The sequence below is a fragment of the Heterodontus francisci genome, chromosome 4 (assembly GCF_036365525.1).
Source record: "Heterodontus francisci isolate sHetFra1 chromosome 4, sHetFra1.hap1, whole genome shotgun sequence".
Lineage (NCBI taxonomy): Eukaryota > Metazoa > Chordata > Chondrichthyes > Heterodontiformes > Heterodontidae > Heterodontus > Heterodontus francisci.
In genome coordinates, this window is record NC_090374.1 from 89,730,641 (window position 1) to 89,747,013 (window position 16,373).

The window sequence follows — 16,373 nt, forward strand, 5'->3', positions numbered from 1 at the left end:
GCTGGTTCAGCTGTGCTCCCACTCCGTGATCTTGATGTTGATCTCCCATTCCTTTCCTCGTCAGTCCAGTTAGTACCAGTCTGCAGAGTACTTAACGTGGGAATTTGGTGAGTGAGGGAATTTAGTGCAGTGGAGGAAAGAGGTGATGTTCTGGTCTCTTTTTTTTTTTAAAAAAAGAGTGGTCAGAGAGCTGAGGTCCAGAGGCATTAATTCGTTGAGCAGGTAGATAATTGGTTGGTGAGATTTGTGTTTTTTTTTCTCTCTAAGTAGTAGCAGTAGTCTAAACTGGAACCGGGGAGCTGTAAGTACTGTATTAAATTTATAGCTTAACTAGTTAAACTACTTAATATAGATACAAATAATCACAGTGCTGTTTCAAAACTTGAAACCTTAATTAGTTAAATAAAATACAGTAGAAATGGCATGGCAGGTGATGTATTGCAGCTGTAGCATGTGGGAGTTGGTGGACGCCAGTATGATCGATATCAACCATATCTGCAGTAAGTGTCTGCAGCTCGAGGAACTTCGGCTCAGAGTTGCTGAGCTGTAGTCCAAGCTTCGGACATGCAGTGCATCAGGGAGGGAGAAAGTTATCTATCCAGGAGGCAGTCACACCCCTTATGTTAAATACTTCAGATTTAGTCTGTGGTCAGGGACAGGAGGGTGTGACTACGAGTGAGGCAGGTATGGGAATCCAGAAGGTAGTACTGGAGGAGTCTCAGTCTTTGCTCTTGTCTAACAGGTTCGAGGTTCTTAGTGCTTGTGTGGATGAGAGCAGGGACTGCAGGGAAGATGAGCAAACTGACTACAGCACCATGGTGCAGGGGACCTTTCAAGTTGGGGGAGTAAAAAGTAATTTAGATAAATACTGTTCTCTGCAGCCAAGAGCGTGAGTCTTCATCAAGTGGAGTTCAGGGCAAGATCACATCAGCCATAGTCTTATTGAATGGTGGAGCAGGCTCGAGGGGCCGTATGGCCTACTCCTATTAAGTTCTTATGGCTGATCATCTGCCTCCATTCCACTTTCCTGCTTCCTCCCCATGTCTCCTGAATCCTTGAGAAATCAATAATCTGTCTATCTCAGCCTTGAGTATACTCAATGATGGAGCATCCTCTGGGGTAGAAAATTCCAAAGATTCAGAACCCTCTGAGTGAAGAAATGTCTGCTCATCACGGCCCTAAATGATCGACCCCTTATCCTGAGACTGTGCCCCTAAGTTCTTGATTCCCCCAGCCAGGGGAAACAGCCTTTCAGTGTCTGCCCTGTGTTACGGACTGAATTGCGAGAGAGCTGAATCCCCAATTATTTTCCCTTTTATTGTCCGTAATCAGTGAGGTTTTGACTAGGAAGATGTGTGTATTTCTTAACCCCCGAGTGTATGGTCAATTTGAATAACCAGCAGCATGCTTTTCGTGGGTTTAACTACAAAAGATTATTTTTATTCACACATTCACCTCGAATGTTTAACACTACATCACTCACCACTGTGTCTCTCTCTCACATGAGAAAGAAATCCGTTAAGCAGATAGTGCCCTTTTACAAATTACAAGCAAAGGAATAGTTTTTAATTTTTTTTTTAATTCATTCAAGGGATGTGGGCGTCACTGGCCAGGCCAGCATTTATTGCCCATCCCTAATTGCCCTTGAGAAGGTGGTGGTGAGCTGCCTTCTTGAACCGCTGCAGTCCATTTGGGGTAGGTACACCCACAGTGCTTTTAGGAAGGGAGTTCCAGGATTTTGACCCAGTGACAGTGAAGGAACGACGATATAGTTCCAAGTCAGGATGGTGTGTGACTTGGAGGGGAACTTGCAGGTGGTGGTGTTCCCATGTATTTGCTGCCCTTGTCCTTCTAGTTGGTAGAGGTCGCGGGTTTGGAAGGTGCTGTCTAAGGAGCCTTGGTGCATTGCTGCAGTGCATCTTGTAGATGGTACACATTGCTGCCACTGTGTGTCGGTGGTGGAGGGAGTGAATGTTTGTAGATGGGGTGCCAATCAAGCAGGCTGCTTTGTCCTGGATGGTATCGAGCTTCTTGAGTGTTGTTGGAGCTGCACCCATCCAGGCAAGTGGAGAGTATTCCATCACACTCCTGACTTGTGCCTTGTAGATGGTGGACAGGCTTTGGGGAGTCAGGAGGTGAGTTACACGTTACAGGATTCCGAGCCTCTGACCTGCTCTTGTAGCCACAGTATTTATTTGGGTACTCCAGTTCAGTTTCTGGTCAATGGTAGCCCCTAGGATGTTGTTAGTGGGGGATTCAGCGATGGTAATGCCGTTGAATGTCATGGGGGGATGGTTAGATTCTCTCTTGTTGGAGATGGTCATTGCCTGGCACTTGTGTGGTGCAAATGTTACTTGCCACTTATCAGCCCAAGCCTGGATATTGTCCAGGTCTTGCTGCATTTCTACATGGACTGCTTCAGTATCTGAGGAGTCACGAATGGTGCTGAACATTGTGCAATCATCAGCGAACACCCCCACTTCTGACCTTATGATTGAAGGAAGGTCATTGATGAAGCAGCTGAAGATGGTTGGGCCTAGGACACTACCCTGAAGAACTCCTGCAGTGATGTCCTGGAGCTGAGATGATTGACCTCCAACAACCACAACCATCTTCCTTTGAGCTAGATATGATTCCAGCCAGCGGAGTGTTTTCCCCTGATTCCCATTGACCTCAGTTTTGCTCGGGCTCCTTGATGCCATACTTGATCAAATGCTGCCTTGATGTCAAGGGCAGTCACTCTCACCTCACCTCTTGAGTTCAGCTCTTTTGTCCATGTTTGAACCAAGGCTGTAATGAGGTCAGGAGCTGAGTGGCCCTGGCAGAACCCAAACTGAGCATCACTGAGCAGGTTATTGCTAAGCAAGTGCCGCTTGATGGCACTGTTGATGACACCTTCCATCACTTTACTGATGATTGAGAGTAGGCTGATGGGGCGGTAATTGGCCGGGTTGGACATGTCCTGCTTTTTGTATACAGGACATACTTGGGCAATTTTCCACATTGCAGGGTAGATGCCAATGTTGTAGGGGCGCGGCAAGTTCTGGAGCACAGGTCTTCAGTACTATTGCCAGAATATTGTCAGGGCCCATAGCTTTTGCAGTATCCAGTGCCTTCAGTCGTTTCTTGATATCACGCGGAGTGAATCGAATTGGCTGAAGTCTGGCATCTGTGATGCTGGGGACTTCAGGAGGAGGTCGAGATGGATCATCAACTCGGCACTTCTGGCTCAAGATTGTTGAAAATGCTTCTGCCTTCTGTTTCGCACTGATGTGCTTGGCTCCCCCATCATTGAGGATGGGGATATTTGTGGAGCCACCTCTTCCAGTTAGTTGTTTAATTGTCCACCACCATTCACGGCTGGATGTGTCAGGACTGCAGAGCTTAGATCTGATCCATTGGTTATGGGATTGCTTAGCTCTGTCGATCGCATGCTGCTTAAGCAGTTTGGCATGCAAGTAGCTTCACCAGGTTGACACCTCATTTTGAGGTATGCCTGGTGCTGCTCCTGGCATGCCCTCCTGCACTCTACATTGAACCAGGGTTGGTCTCCTGGCTTGATGGTAATGGTAGAGTGGGGGATATGCCGGGCCATGAGGTTACAGTCATGTGATTTGGCTTGTCTTGGGGAAAAGGCATGTGTTCCGGGCCAGTGAAGAAGGTGTTTTCACTTGTGAAGTGTAGTCAGGTGGATTTGATAGCCAGAGTCGTATATCAAAATCGTAGGATTCTCTGGGAAGAGGTGGATTTTTCAGCAGGCCTTGAAGTTAGTTGCTGGTTGACTTAATGCTAGGTTGTCGGTTTTCTGTACTGGTGGACTTGAAAAGGAACAGGTTTGGAGACTTTAAGATGTTCCAGCCTCCATTTCTTTTAAGGCACATGGTACTGCCTGGTCTGCTTGCTGCTTTTTCTGCAGTTTGTATTTTAAACATTTTTAGAAGACCAGTGTGGCTGCTCCACCATGTGACTTCTCACAGTTCCTTTTCCAAATATGGTGGGGGTTTAGGTTGATTAGCCTCATCCTGTTTATTGTTCTAAGACATTCATCCTGAGGAGGGTTGAGACAAACACTTTGGTTTTCTCCTGAAACAAATTCAGTTCAGGACTGTCTCCCTATGCTTTCAGGATGGGATTTGTTGACACCTCTTAGGCTAGAAAGTATTCTTTTGTCCTTTCAGACAGTGAGTCAGTTTTTGAATAGACAAGCCGAAAGTCAGCTGACCTTTGCAGCCCATGTCCGCTTTTAACGTCCATTGTGGTTCATTTAAAACAAAACGAAAATTCAGTTCCAGAAGATGCTATGCTGAATATAGTCCATGTTTAAAGTTATGCATAGGACATGCCTGTACTGGACATGACACCTGTCAAGCCCCTGCAAAGTCTTTGCTCGAGTCGCTCTGAACAGGCTCCAGAAGCTGGCCGAGCGCGTCTACCCTGAGGCACAGTGTGGCTTTTGTGCAGAGAGATCGACTGTTGAAATGCTGTTCTCCCTTCGTCAGATACAGGAGAAATACCGTGAACAACAGATGCCCCTCTACATTGCTTTCATTGATCTCACCAAAGCCTTTGACCTCGTCAGCAGACGTAGTCTCTTCAGACTACTAGAAAAGATTGGATGCCCACCAAAGCTACTAAGTATCATCACCTCATTCCATGACAATATGAAAGGCACAATTCAACATGGTGGCTCCTCATCAGAGCCCTTTCCTATCCTGAGTGGCGTGAAACAGGGCTGTGTTCTCGCACTCACACTTTTTGGGATTTTCTTCTCGCTGCTGCTTTCACATGCGTTCAAGTCCTCTGAAGAAGGAATTTTCCTCCACACAAGATCAGGGGGCAGGTTGTTCAACCTTGCCCGTCTAAGAGCGAAGTCCAAAGTACGGAAAGGCCTCATCAGGGAACTGCTCTTTGCTGACGATGCTGCTTTAACATCTCACACTGAAGAGTGCCTGCAGAGTCTCATCGACAGGTTTGCGGCTGCCTGCAATGAATTTGGCCTAACCATCAGCCTCAAGAAAATGAACATCATGGGGCAGGACGTCAGAAATGCTCCATCCATCAATATTGGCGACCACGCTCTGGAAGTGGTTCAAGAGTTCACCTACCTAGGCTCAACTATCACCAGTAACCTGTCTCTAGATGCAGGAATCAACAAGCGCATGGGAAAGGCTTCCACTGCTATGTCCAGACTGGCCAAGAGAGTGTGGGTAAATGGCTGACTGACACGGAACACAAAAATCCGAGTGTATCAGGCCTGTGTCCTCAGTACCTTGCTCTATGGCAGCGAGGCCTGGACAACGTATGTCAGCCAAGAGCGACGTCTCAATTCATTCCATCTTCGCTGCCTCCGGAGAATACTTGGCATCAGGTGGCAGGACCGTATCTCCAACACAGAAGTCCTCGAGGCGGCCAACATCCCCAGCTTGTACACACTACTGAGTCAGCGGCGCTTGAGATGGCTTGGCCATGTGAGCCGCATGGAAGATGGCAGGATCCCCAAAGACACATTGTACAGCGAGCTCGCCACTGGTATCAGACCCACCGGCCGTCCATGTCTCTGCTTTAAAGACGTCTGCAAACGCGACATGAAATCCTGTGACATTGATCACAAGTCGTGGGAGTCAGTTGCCAGCGTTCGCCAGAGCTGGCGGGCAGCCATAAAGACGGGGCTAAATTGTGGCGAGTCGAAGAGACTTAGTAGTTGGCAGGAAAAAAGACAGAGGCGCAAGGAGAGAGCCAACTGTGCAACAGCCCCGACAAACAAATTTCTCTGCAGCACCTGTGGAAGAACCTGTCACTCTAGAATTGGCCTTTATAGCCACTCCAGGCGCTGCTTCACAAACCACTGACCACCTGCGGGCGCGTATCCATTGTCTCTCGAGATAAGGAAGCCAAAGAAGACCTTTCATTCTTCTTAGCTCTAAAAGGTATAGGCCCAATTTACTCAGCATGTCTTATTGGCACAACCGTCTCATCCCAGGGACCAATTTAGTGAACCTTTGCTGTACTGTTTCCAATGCAAGTATATCTTTCTTTGGATATAGAGACCAAAACTCTGCACAGTAACTCGCGTGCGGTTTCACCAAAGCCCTATACAGTTGTAGCAAGACTTCCTTATTCTTGTACTCCAATCCCTTTGCAATAAAGGCCGACATGTCATTTGCCTTCCTAATTGCTTACTATACCTGCATGCTAACTTTCTGTAAATAAAATAAGTTCTGATGAAAGGTCACAGACCTGAAACATGAGCTCGGTTTCTGTCTCCACAAATACTGCCAGACCTGCTGAGTATTTCCAGCACTTTCTGTTTTTATTGCTAACTTTCTGTGTTCCTTGTACGAGTACACCAGAGCCCCTCTGAATATTAACATTTAAAAGTTTGATGCTTTTTAAATAATTTTCTGCTTTTCTGTTATGACCAAAGTGAATAACCCCTCACTTCCTCACATTTACCATTTGTTACCCATTCACTTAACCTGTCTATATCTCTTTGCAGCCTCTTTGGGTTCCCTCACAGCTTGCATTTCCACCTAGCTTTGTGTCGTCAGCAAACTTAGATACGTTACTCCACGTTGCTTTGTCTAAGTCATCAATTTTGATTGCTGGAGCCCCAGCTGTTTACAATGATCCCTACGGCACTCTACTAGTTACAGTCTGCCAGCTTTAAAATGCCCCGTTTATCCCTACTCTTTGCTTCCTGTCTGTAAACCAATCCTCTACCCATGCTAATATATTACCCCCAACTCCATGAACCCTTATCTTGCGTATCAACAGTTTGTGTGGCACGTTATTGAATGTCTTTTGGAAATCCAAGTATATTACATCTACTTGTTCCCTTTTATCTGCCCTACCAGTTACATCCTTCAATGCAGTACCAATGGAATACTACACATTTAGAAGTGCCCTGATTTGGATAAGATGTTAAACCAAGGTTCTGTTTGTTGGATTTGCTGTGTGCAGATTGGCTGACCTGTTTGCCTATACAATAGTCACTGTACTTCGGTTTGAGGATTTGATAAGTTACTAGTTAAATGCGTGTTTGTTTCTCTTAATAAACGCGTGTAATGTAGTGACTCTTCCACACTGTCTTCAGGTACAATATTTCTGTATATTTTATCCCTATACGTTCTATAAAATAGATTTCTGGGTTTTGAATGTATAGATCACTTTTACACTGTACGTTAAAAAATGTATCCCTCTGAATTAATTGTTACAAGCTATCTGTTCTATCCTTATGTACATGAAACTATCACATTTCATAAATATTTCACTAAAATTACATTCATGCAGAAGGTATCAATCCAATTGATTGGAATCTGGATTTTAAATAATTAACTATAATTTTTGAAACAATGTCAGGAAGCGATGTGGTTTGTTAGTGGACCCACCCCACTAAACTTCATAAACATTTGGGAGCAAATTAAGGTTGTTGAACTTGGCAACAAAATATTTTTCATGTAAAACTAACCAGCCAACCTTCACTCTGTCATGAAAGCACAAATTCAGCTGACTTCTGTGTGCCTTATTAACTCTCAGTAGACAAATTCTCATTAGATGCAAAATACATATCTAACAAATTATAAAGCTTTCGAAATTGGTTGAACATGGTTCTCTTGTTCTAGGAAAAGGAGCATTTCACTGACAGCTACATTGTCTGAATTGAAATCAAGAAATCTTGGGCGTGATTAATAATCCGGTACCTATGTTGTTGCATATGCCCATTAGTATTGCTGAGGGGGTTGGGGGGGAAGGGGACGTGGTGTAGGAGTTGGGCGGAGGGTTGGTGGTTGTTTGGAGGGGAAGAGGCATGAATTTGGCAACAGATAAAACTGTTCGTGTGTGGTTTCTACAAACATAACTGAAGTAGACACAGTAAGTGCAGAGGTCTAGAACCTTCCCTGATGCTATAGAAGGTTCATGCAATGGTAAAAGCTCTGTGCACGTAGTTAAAAAGCCAACCATGTGTATACCATGCAAGGTGCTGAACTAAGATCTGTTGGTTAGGATAACGACTTGGGTATTATTGTACATGAATTTCTATAAAGGTTCACCACAAGTGTTGTGAGCCTATATCAAAAGCAAATTGAATATTAAAATTTATTACCAGGACAATTTATTATAAAACAATAAACACTATTGCCTTTGGTTAGGCCTCATCTAGAACACTCCAGATTTTGTCACCTCGCATAATGTATGTTATGGAGGTCTTGGAAAAGGTTCAGAGGAGGGCCAGTAGAAGTCTTTATTAAAGACTATAAAGTGGGTACTTGGGTTAGGGAGGACAAGTTACGTAAGCTTATGATAGTTGGCCCAGGGAACAACTTGGCTTTTGGTGCATTAAGCGTGAATTTGCTGCAAACATTCAAAAGGGATCAAGATGGGTTCTTTGCTGTGGCTAAAATCACAGTGTACGAAAGGTACATCGGGTATTGTGTGATGTGCTTCATGGTCACTGCCTTTCTGGAATTCACTTGATCACTTTGAAGAGTGGAGACAAATTTCCTGGATTATTTCTTCTGAATTGGCTCAGGAATTTTGACAAATGTCAGTGATTAGACTTCATCAAAAAGAATAATGCAAATAATAATTTTTACCACTCAGTTCCAAGTTCTTAAACAAGGCTGCCTTGCAGACAATATTTGAAAATGATTGGTCCTTTGGGCTGTTATCAAAATAAAGGGGCATTAGCGGAATGTGGTATATTTTACTTGATTTTATATCAACTATGATTCATTTAAAATTATACAAAAATATTTATAGATCTATATGTGTGGAATACACATAGGTACTTTAAAGCTTTAGTTTTGGCCTGTAAACATTTTCTACGATGTTGGCACTTAAACTAATGTTTTAAAAATTATTCAGGCCTTATCATTCATTGGTAAGAAGTAAAAGGCATTTTCTTTACAATTGTAAAAATGCATTGGTGCTTGCTTAGATTCCATTATTTGATACTTCTATGTTAAATTCAGCACGTTACAATGTAACTTTATCTCTTGTGTTCTGCATATGTATATTTTAGATAGCAAGTGCCCTCAGCTTATCTAAAGTTTTCTGGCCAATTTAGATGGAAGTTATCTGGACTGCATTGTTAAAATACATACTATTTAGCAAGAAGTTGTTGCTCAGGATTGAAACTTCAAAGACCGTTGTCGTAAATTGCAAGAAAATCAGTTATCAGACCTTGCAGTGAATTACAGCATTCAGGATAACTGAATGAAATGGATGATAGCCTTTTTGATGGTATCATTTTAACATTATTGATTTTAGTATGTTGCAGTTTTTCTGTGAACTAGGATAGGCTTGGTGCAGGAAAACACAGGCCAGAGCGAGGAAGGATGTGCATCATCTCTTGCTAAGCTGATGACATTTCCAGGACTCTCAGTTGATGTCTGCAGCAGTTTTTCAATGTAGAATTATTGTAGTGGAATGGCAGAAAACAAGAGGTACTTTTGCAAGACTGGTGAACCATCTCATACAATGTAATTTATAAAGTATTCAAAGAATTTAGTGCTTTAGAGATGTCTTAAATATTTATGCAGCCAGATAAACTAATCTAATTGGAAACTTAGGTTGTGCTATTTATCTTAAAATATAGCTTATACATAGTTAATATTTAGCAGTTTGTCGAACAATTTGAATCCCAATTTTCTCCTTTCCAATTTATCAAGACCTTTTGTACTTTAATTCTGTCCTAGTAATCCTGGAATGGTTTAAGTTTGAATATCTGCAACAATAATGCCTGCTTTACGCTGTTAACCACACAAGGTTTTCATTCCCAAATGATTGTGAAGGATTAATGATGCAAAATCAGGCACCCAGGCTTGGGTTTATCAGATTAAACCAGGATTGGGTACCGCAGCTTTGCCTGTTGTTTGTTCATGGAGGGATCATCAGTTTCAGAAAAAAAGCTTTTTACCTCATACTGTTGTATTGAATGTAAGGAATTGATAGAATTAGCTGTATGTTTAAAGGAGACTTTTTTTTAGAGATGCTGTGGTGAAATCACTAAAACGTTTTCTATGCATTGCTAGCTTTTAACCATTAGACGTAAATTTTGTTCTGGTTGGAATTTGTCTTATTACAAATAATCTCATGGATGAACGAACATTCAATTTTACTGAGACGTTTCATTAACGTGGTATTTTTTGGATCATCACATCTAAAGAGATAATTTTGGAGCAGTATAAAAATTTCATGCTCTACTAGTGAAGTAAACTTGCTTCTTGGAAGGATGTGTACTATCGATGGAAAAACCTAATACAGTACTTCAAAATGTGTATCTTTATAGTTTGTGTTTTGACCATGCATCACAGAATGTACTAAGTCAGTGCAGTTAACCATTTGCTGTCACCAGAAGAAATTTTGCTTTTCAAGTAAATGGGATGTTGTGACAGTGCCTTCTGAGAACAAAATGAGTCATAATGGCAGATTTATAAATTGTTTTAAAAAAACTGGCACCCTCATGTGAATTTATTTTGCTCCTTTTATATCTGAAGTTTATGGTAAATTTCCAAAGAAAGCATAATCCATTGCTGATGAGGATTTTGCCACACAGTATATTTATAGTGGTTAAAAACTATAAAAACCTGGGATTTAACACAGCAGAAATCTAATTTCTGAAACCTGTCTTTTGATGAAGGCGATGAATGGCTTGCTGCATGTACGACAAACCCTTCAAATAGGCAGTACTTTCAGCTCCTCTGGGAGGTGCCTTCAATCTAGCAGCTAAACAGTGCACAAACTGTGGGGGAGGTACTGTAGCACTGACTTGTCTTCTAAGAGAGCATAACAGCGGGGGCTGGACAACTTCTGGGAAAATTTTTAACCAACAGATCATTAATTGTTCAACCCATGTTATCACACTTTGAGATAATGTGTTACTCTACGTTTAATTATTTTTTAAGTGGAAGATGTTTGGCTTGTGGAGGATGTCAGCAGGCTTGCATCATTAATTCAGGCTGTGAGTCCGTTTTGGGTTGAAAATGGCTGGCTTTACTGGAATGTAGCAGACAGAAGAAGCTGGAAGCAGTTGCACTGTTTATATGGCTTAAATTCTGGGACATTTCAATTCTGCATACTAAAAGCCTACACTATGAGCTCTGGAGTTGCAGTTAAATGTGGGACCGATTCGACAACTGGGAAAAATGAGGTGAGAGCTGGATAACTATGGAGAGGGTTGTGGGGAAGATGAAACTTTAATGGACTTTGTGCATCTTTGGACTTTTGAAGCTTACGGCATCAGTCAGGAAATGATCTGCATTTATATTTGTCAGGAATGTCAGTTGGTCAGGAAAAGCTTTTAGGGAAACAATTAAGTGTATTTTGCAGGAAAGATTTTTTGAATAGAGAAATATTTCATAGATTTGAATTTTTATACTTAAAAGATAAATTTATTAAGCTCAATGTACAGGCTACAAAACCTCCAGTTTAAAGTCAGCAATAAATTACAAATACTGACGGCAGCTTTAGTCTTCTCCTCTCTTGTGTTTAACAGACAGTGCTATTCCAGATGCCAGGATGGAGTTGATTGTTTTCTTAACTGGGGGAAGGGTCAGGATGTGACTGCTTTAGGGGAGTTTAATGTTGCAACCAAAGACCAAATACAAGTCCTTTTCCGTATAAGGTCTCCTTAATAAACACATACTCCCTCCCTTCTCCCCACGGCACATATCCCCCCCAACCTCTCAAATATTTCAGTTTTGCTGAAGTAAGGACTTTGTCTTGGAAGCAAAGTTTGATTTTGTTCTGTGAATTTAATTCTAGTCATTAGTTGTGAATTATAGACTTCAATTTTTTCATCTGTATTTTAACTATGCATTCATTGTGTGTTTGTTGGGGGTGGGGGTGAAGAGGAATTTTGTGTATTACCCCCATTATTTTGGTCTTCTGTCTTTTTAAATCAGATAAATTACTCTGGTTTGGCAAGGCAAATGGGATGAAGTTTCTGTTCACTTCCTAACAGATACTTAAATATAACTGAATTAGAACCCAACGCCAGCAAGCTAATACCTTTTTTGTTTAAACAGAATGCTCCATAGTATTGCTGCATCTTAGCTTATGAATTTATAATTAATTGCTCTGTTTGCCAAAAAGATTTTTTAAAAAAGTTAAATGACAATGGTATCAACTATGGAACTATCTGGAGGCAAATCAGCTCTAGATTATTGTGTAATTTAAAGTGGTTATTTTTCCCAACCCTTATTTTTTTAGGATTTTTAAAAAATGAAATCATTTCAATAGCAAGTTGGCACCAGAAGTGGAATGTAAGTACTGCCATACTTTCAGTAGAGTAAAATTACTGATAGATTTCACTGAGGCCATTGTCAAGCCTGGTACAGACAGTTTAAATGATGTTACTGTGCATCTACTATGATGTATTAAATAGGATAAATTGATGGAGCATCTAGTGTAAAAAAAAAACTCTAGTAAATTATTTTGATTAAATATAGGATAAAATGTCTGAATAAATGCCAATGACAGTAATGATCTCCAGGTTTCTAATGAATATTTGGCAAGGACTCTGTTCTTTCTGTGATAAAATATTTCCAGCTGTGTGGGGCAGAGACACAACTACTATGAAAACTTGGCGGGGTAAGGTGGGGAGTTAAAGATATTCCACACAAGTCTGGGATTAGGAACATGGGTCATAGTAGCACATTATTCATGCCACAAAACTTTTGGAGAAGGGTTATTTTCCCCTCATTCCTTTGCCCCTCTCCCCTATAGTTGCACCCATGTTTGGAATGTCTTGAGGTTATGAATTAATGTGGATTTTTAAAAAAAGTTTATATGGGATATTCAGCTTTATATATGTTAGAGATACTGTTAAGCTTTGCAGCATGAATAAGCACCTTCTACTTGTGTGACTTTTCAGTATGAAGAACAGTTTATCCACTAGCTCTGGTTATTGTAGATTGACCAATTGTGCAACTAATTTCTATTTTAAAAATTGATCTAAATGATCTTTCTTATAAATAATTTTAAACACTGATGAAAAGCAAGATGCAGTGCTGCCCAACTTATTAAGCATCTCTTGTGGTGTTACTCATGGTCTGAGTTCTTAAGAGCACTTAATGATGCTTTAAAATTAAATTCACTGAACTTGAGAGACATAAGGGCTCACCAGCTAGAGTGAAGCAAAGACTGAGCTGTGATGGCAGCTGTCATGAGGGACTGTATTTTTCTGTATCTGTTTTCCAATCTGAAATCTATTTGGGGGAGAAAATTTTAATTTGTTCAGTCAAAAAATAGGAATGTGTCTTCAAAGCACTAGAATATTTTATTTGACAGCAATATTGGCCACTTGCAAAACTTGTAATATTCATGTTGCCTGTGTAGTATTCCATTAGACTAAGGGGAATGTGGCAACTTTATCAACATTTTTGGAGTCACGCTTGTCTGTGACTCCCATCCTTGTTGACCCACATTAGCTGCTTATTCCACAGTGTGTTGAATTTTAAAATTCTTGTCTTGCTCATCAAATCATTTTATGTCCCTACATCATCCTACCTGTGCAAGTTCCTGTAATCTTGTATTTTTCCCCCATCCTATGTTTCTCTGACTCTGGTCTTTTGAGTATTCCCCTCTTTCTTCACCTCACAGTTGATGGCACAGCCTTCATGGGTTTCTGCCCTCCTCTCTGGAATTCCTTCCTTAAACTCTTTAAGGCATTTACTTTTCTCTCTGCCTTTTATAAACCTTCTCAAATACAAGTTATTGTAGTCTTATCAAAGTGGTGCATACATAGGCATTGGTGCAATCTAACTCTTATAATCCACTTGTGCGACATACACTTATGGCTTGTCTGTCAAACTTTGTGTGTTACAACCTCTAGTATGCAAATTAGTTGCAGTTAAATTAAATATTAAATACAACAGCAACGAAACCAATCTCAATGGATGGGTAAGCTACAAGTCTAGTACCAAGCAGCAATGAAAACAACTAATCCTAAAGTTGAAATAAACTACAAATAAAGGTGAACTAACCAATTGCTCCTAATATTTCTGAAATTTCCTTTGGCCGTCAACTTTTGTTGGCCAACAATCTTTATTAAGGGAACAGTTTAATTAAGGAAAGTCCCGACATCAGTTCATCACATAGCATAGGGTAAAGTTATGGGTTGACAGCATTGTGTGCAATAGTCCAGCTGGCATAAATGGGCATAGTCCTTTTCATAAGCTGAGTACTTTAATAATGGTTTGTAATGCAAGAACAATGAAAAATGACACAACTTTGCAAGTATCTAGTATTTTCTAAGTTTGAAATACCTGTAATGGGGTTTTATTTGGAGACCTGTGCCTCTGCAAAGTTGTTGTCTTGAATTCATGAAGGTTTCCAACTCTTAATGTTAACTGAAGAGACTAGAATCTTTCATTGATTATTCTTGCTGTCACTCACTGAGGTTTGCTGTTTGGAAGCCCCATCTTCAATAGAAATCTACTGAAAACAAAACTTCCCATTGGCAAAAACATTTTTAGGACATTGAGTGTGACAATTTTTGTATAAAAAGAATGAAAACCAATCAAAGCATGAACTGTGCCCCCTTTTCTAGGTATCTTCCTGAAGAAGATAATGTTGGTTACTATATTGATGTGGTTCCTTGCATCATGTTACATGCGTGATAAATACAACTTTAAACAATGTTAAGTTCAAATATACTATTTTGTAATATATTGTAAATAGCTACTGCAGCTGCCTCTTTCTATATATGAACAATTTTTTGTCAGTATAAATAATGCAGTTAGGAACTTGTGCAAGGTGATTTTTTGTTTGCATAGAATTATATGGAATGTGCAGCACAGAAACATGCCATTTGGCCCAACTGGCCCATGCAGATGTTTATGCTCCATGTAAGCCTCTTCCAACCCAGCTTCATCTAATCCTACAAGCACAGTCTTTTATTCCATTATCCCTCATCTTTATCTAGCTTCCCCTTAAATGCCCTAATGCTACTCAACTCAGAATTTCCTACCACAAGAGATAGCTATGTTTTAACCACTCTGTGGGTCAAGAAGTTTCTCCTGAATTCCCTATTGGATTTATTGGTGACTATCTTACATTAATGGTCTCTCAATCTTCCCCACAAGTGGAAACATTTTCTCTACATGTACCCTATCAAACCCGGTCATAATATTACTATCGGGTCACTCCCACAATTTTCCCTTTTCCTTGGAAGAGCACTATTCAGCCCATTTTCAAGAACTGACAAAAAGTGCTTCATGAATTAAAAACAGAAGATGCTGCAATTAGCAGGCCAGTTTGCATCTGCAAATAGAAAAGACGACGTTTTAAGTACGTTCTATTATCATAAGTTTTTCTATACATCAAGGAAAGAAAAAGGCATTTTGGTATGGTTGGAAAAAATGAGAAAAGGGTGCCGAAGAGAGAGAAACAACAGATATCCTAATCACAGAGAAGTTAGTCTTACAATACCTGAAAATTACTGAATAGAAAAGAAGTTTGGCAATGAGTATGATCACCACTGAAAATGCAAACATGTAGCAAGGACAAAATGTGCAAGTAGTGTGGACAGTGGTGAAAAGACACATGAAAGGTCCATGTGCAACAAAAGCATGAGAAATAAAAAAAGTCATTTTTTAAATTAAAATAACAGATGCAGCAGAAATGTCAATTTTAAAAAGAAAACAAAAACCAAGTAAGGTGTATCCACCAATCATGAGAACAGAAACGGTCTACTCCAAGGGCCCCAAAACCCTGCTAACCCTCCTCCGAGATGCTGAAAAGCCCTGCACAAGAGAAGGTGACAGGAGATCTGATAGAGGTGTTCAAAATCATGAGGGGTCTGGACAGTAGATAGAGAAAAACTGTTACCATTGGTGAAAGGGTCGTGAACTAGAGGACTCAGATTTAAGGTGAACGGCAAAAGAACTAATGGCGATGTTAGTAAAAGCTTTTTTATGCAGGAGGTTAGGATCTGGAATGCATTGCTTGGCCTGAATTTTATCACCACGTTGAGCTTCACGGGGGCATGCTTTCAACTCGGCAGCTTCCGACACGAAAGTGCTGCTGAGGAACCCCTGCAATATTGCTCGCAGGGGCTCATTTAAATGGACAGGGTGGAGCGGTCGCCCCCGATGACTTAGAGGGGGCGGCCTCTGTGTCCCCAGCAACAGCTTCCGCCGCCACTGCGCAGGCGTCGGTGCCATTTTTAAAGGGCTACCAGCCCTTAGGAGAATATTTAATTTTTAAAGAAGTATTGTAAAGGATTATTTAATAAAAATTAAATACATAATGGAGGCCCTTTTCTGTCACCCTCCAGTGTTTTTTTTACGGGATATTGGCAGAAAAAGAAACTTTATGACCAACCTGCACTCCTTTTTCCCCCCCCCCCCCCCCCCCAACCCTCTTTA

At 40.9% G+C, this 16,373-nt stretch overlaps 1 protein-coding gene across 3 annotated transcripts in view; it reads left to right on the top strand.

The window, feature by feature from the left end:
• mcc (MCC regulator of WNT signaling pathway) overlaps positions 1-16,373 on the top strand; it is a 238,146-nt gene that overhangs the window by 55,684 nt on the left and 166,089 nt on the right. The window contains exon 1 of one of the 3 annotated variants that reach the window (XM_068029853.1): positions 10,779-11,152. The exons of the other annotated variants lie outside the window; for them this stretch is intronic. Within the exon in view, the coding sequence (XP_067885954.1) occupies positions 11,096-11,152 (57 nt within the window). The 5' untranslated portion in view covers positions 10,779-11,095. Of the gene's footprint in view, positions 1-10,778; positions 11,153-16,373 lie in introns of those variants that run through there. 3 annotated transcript variants of the gene reach the window in all.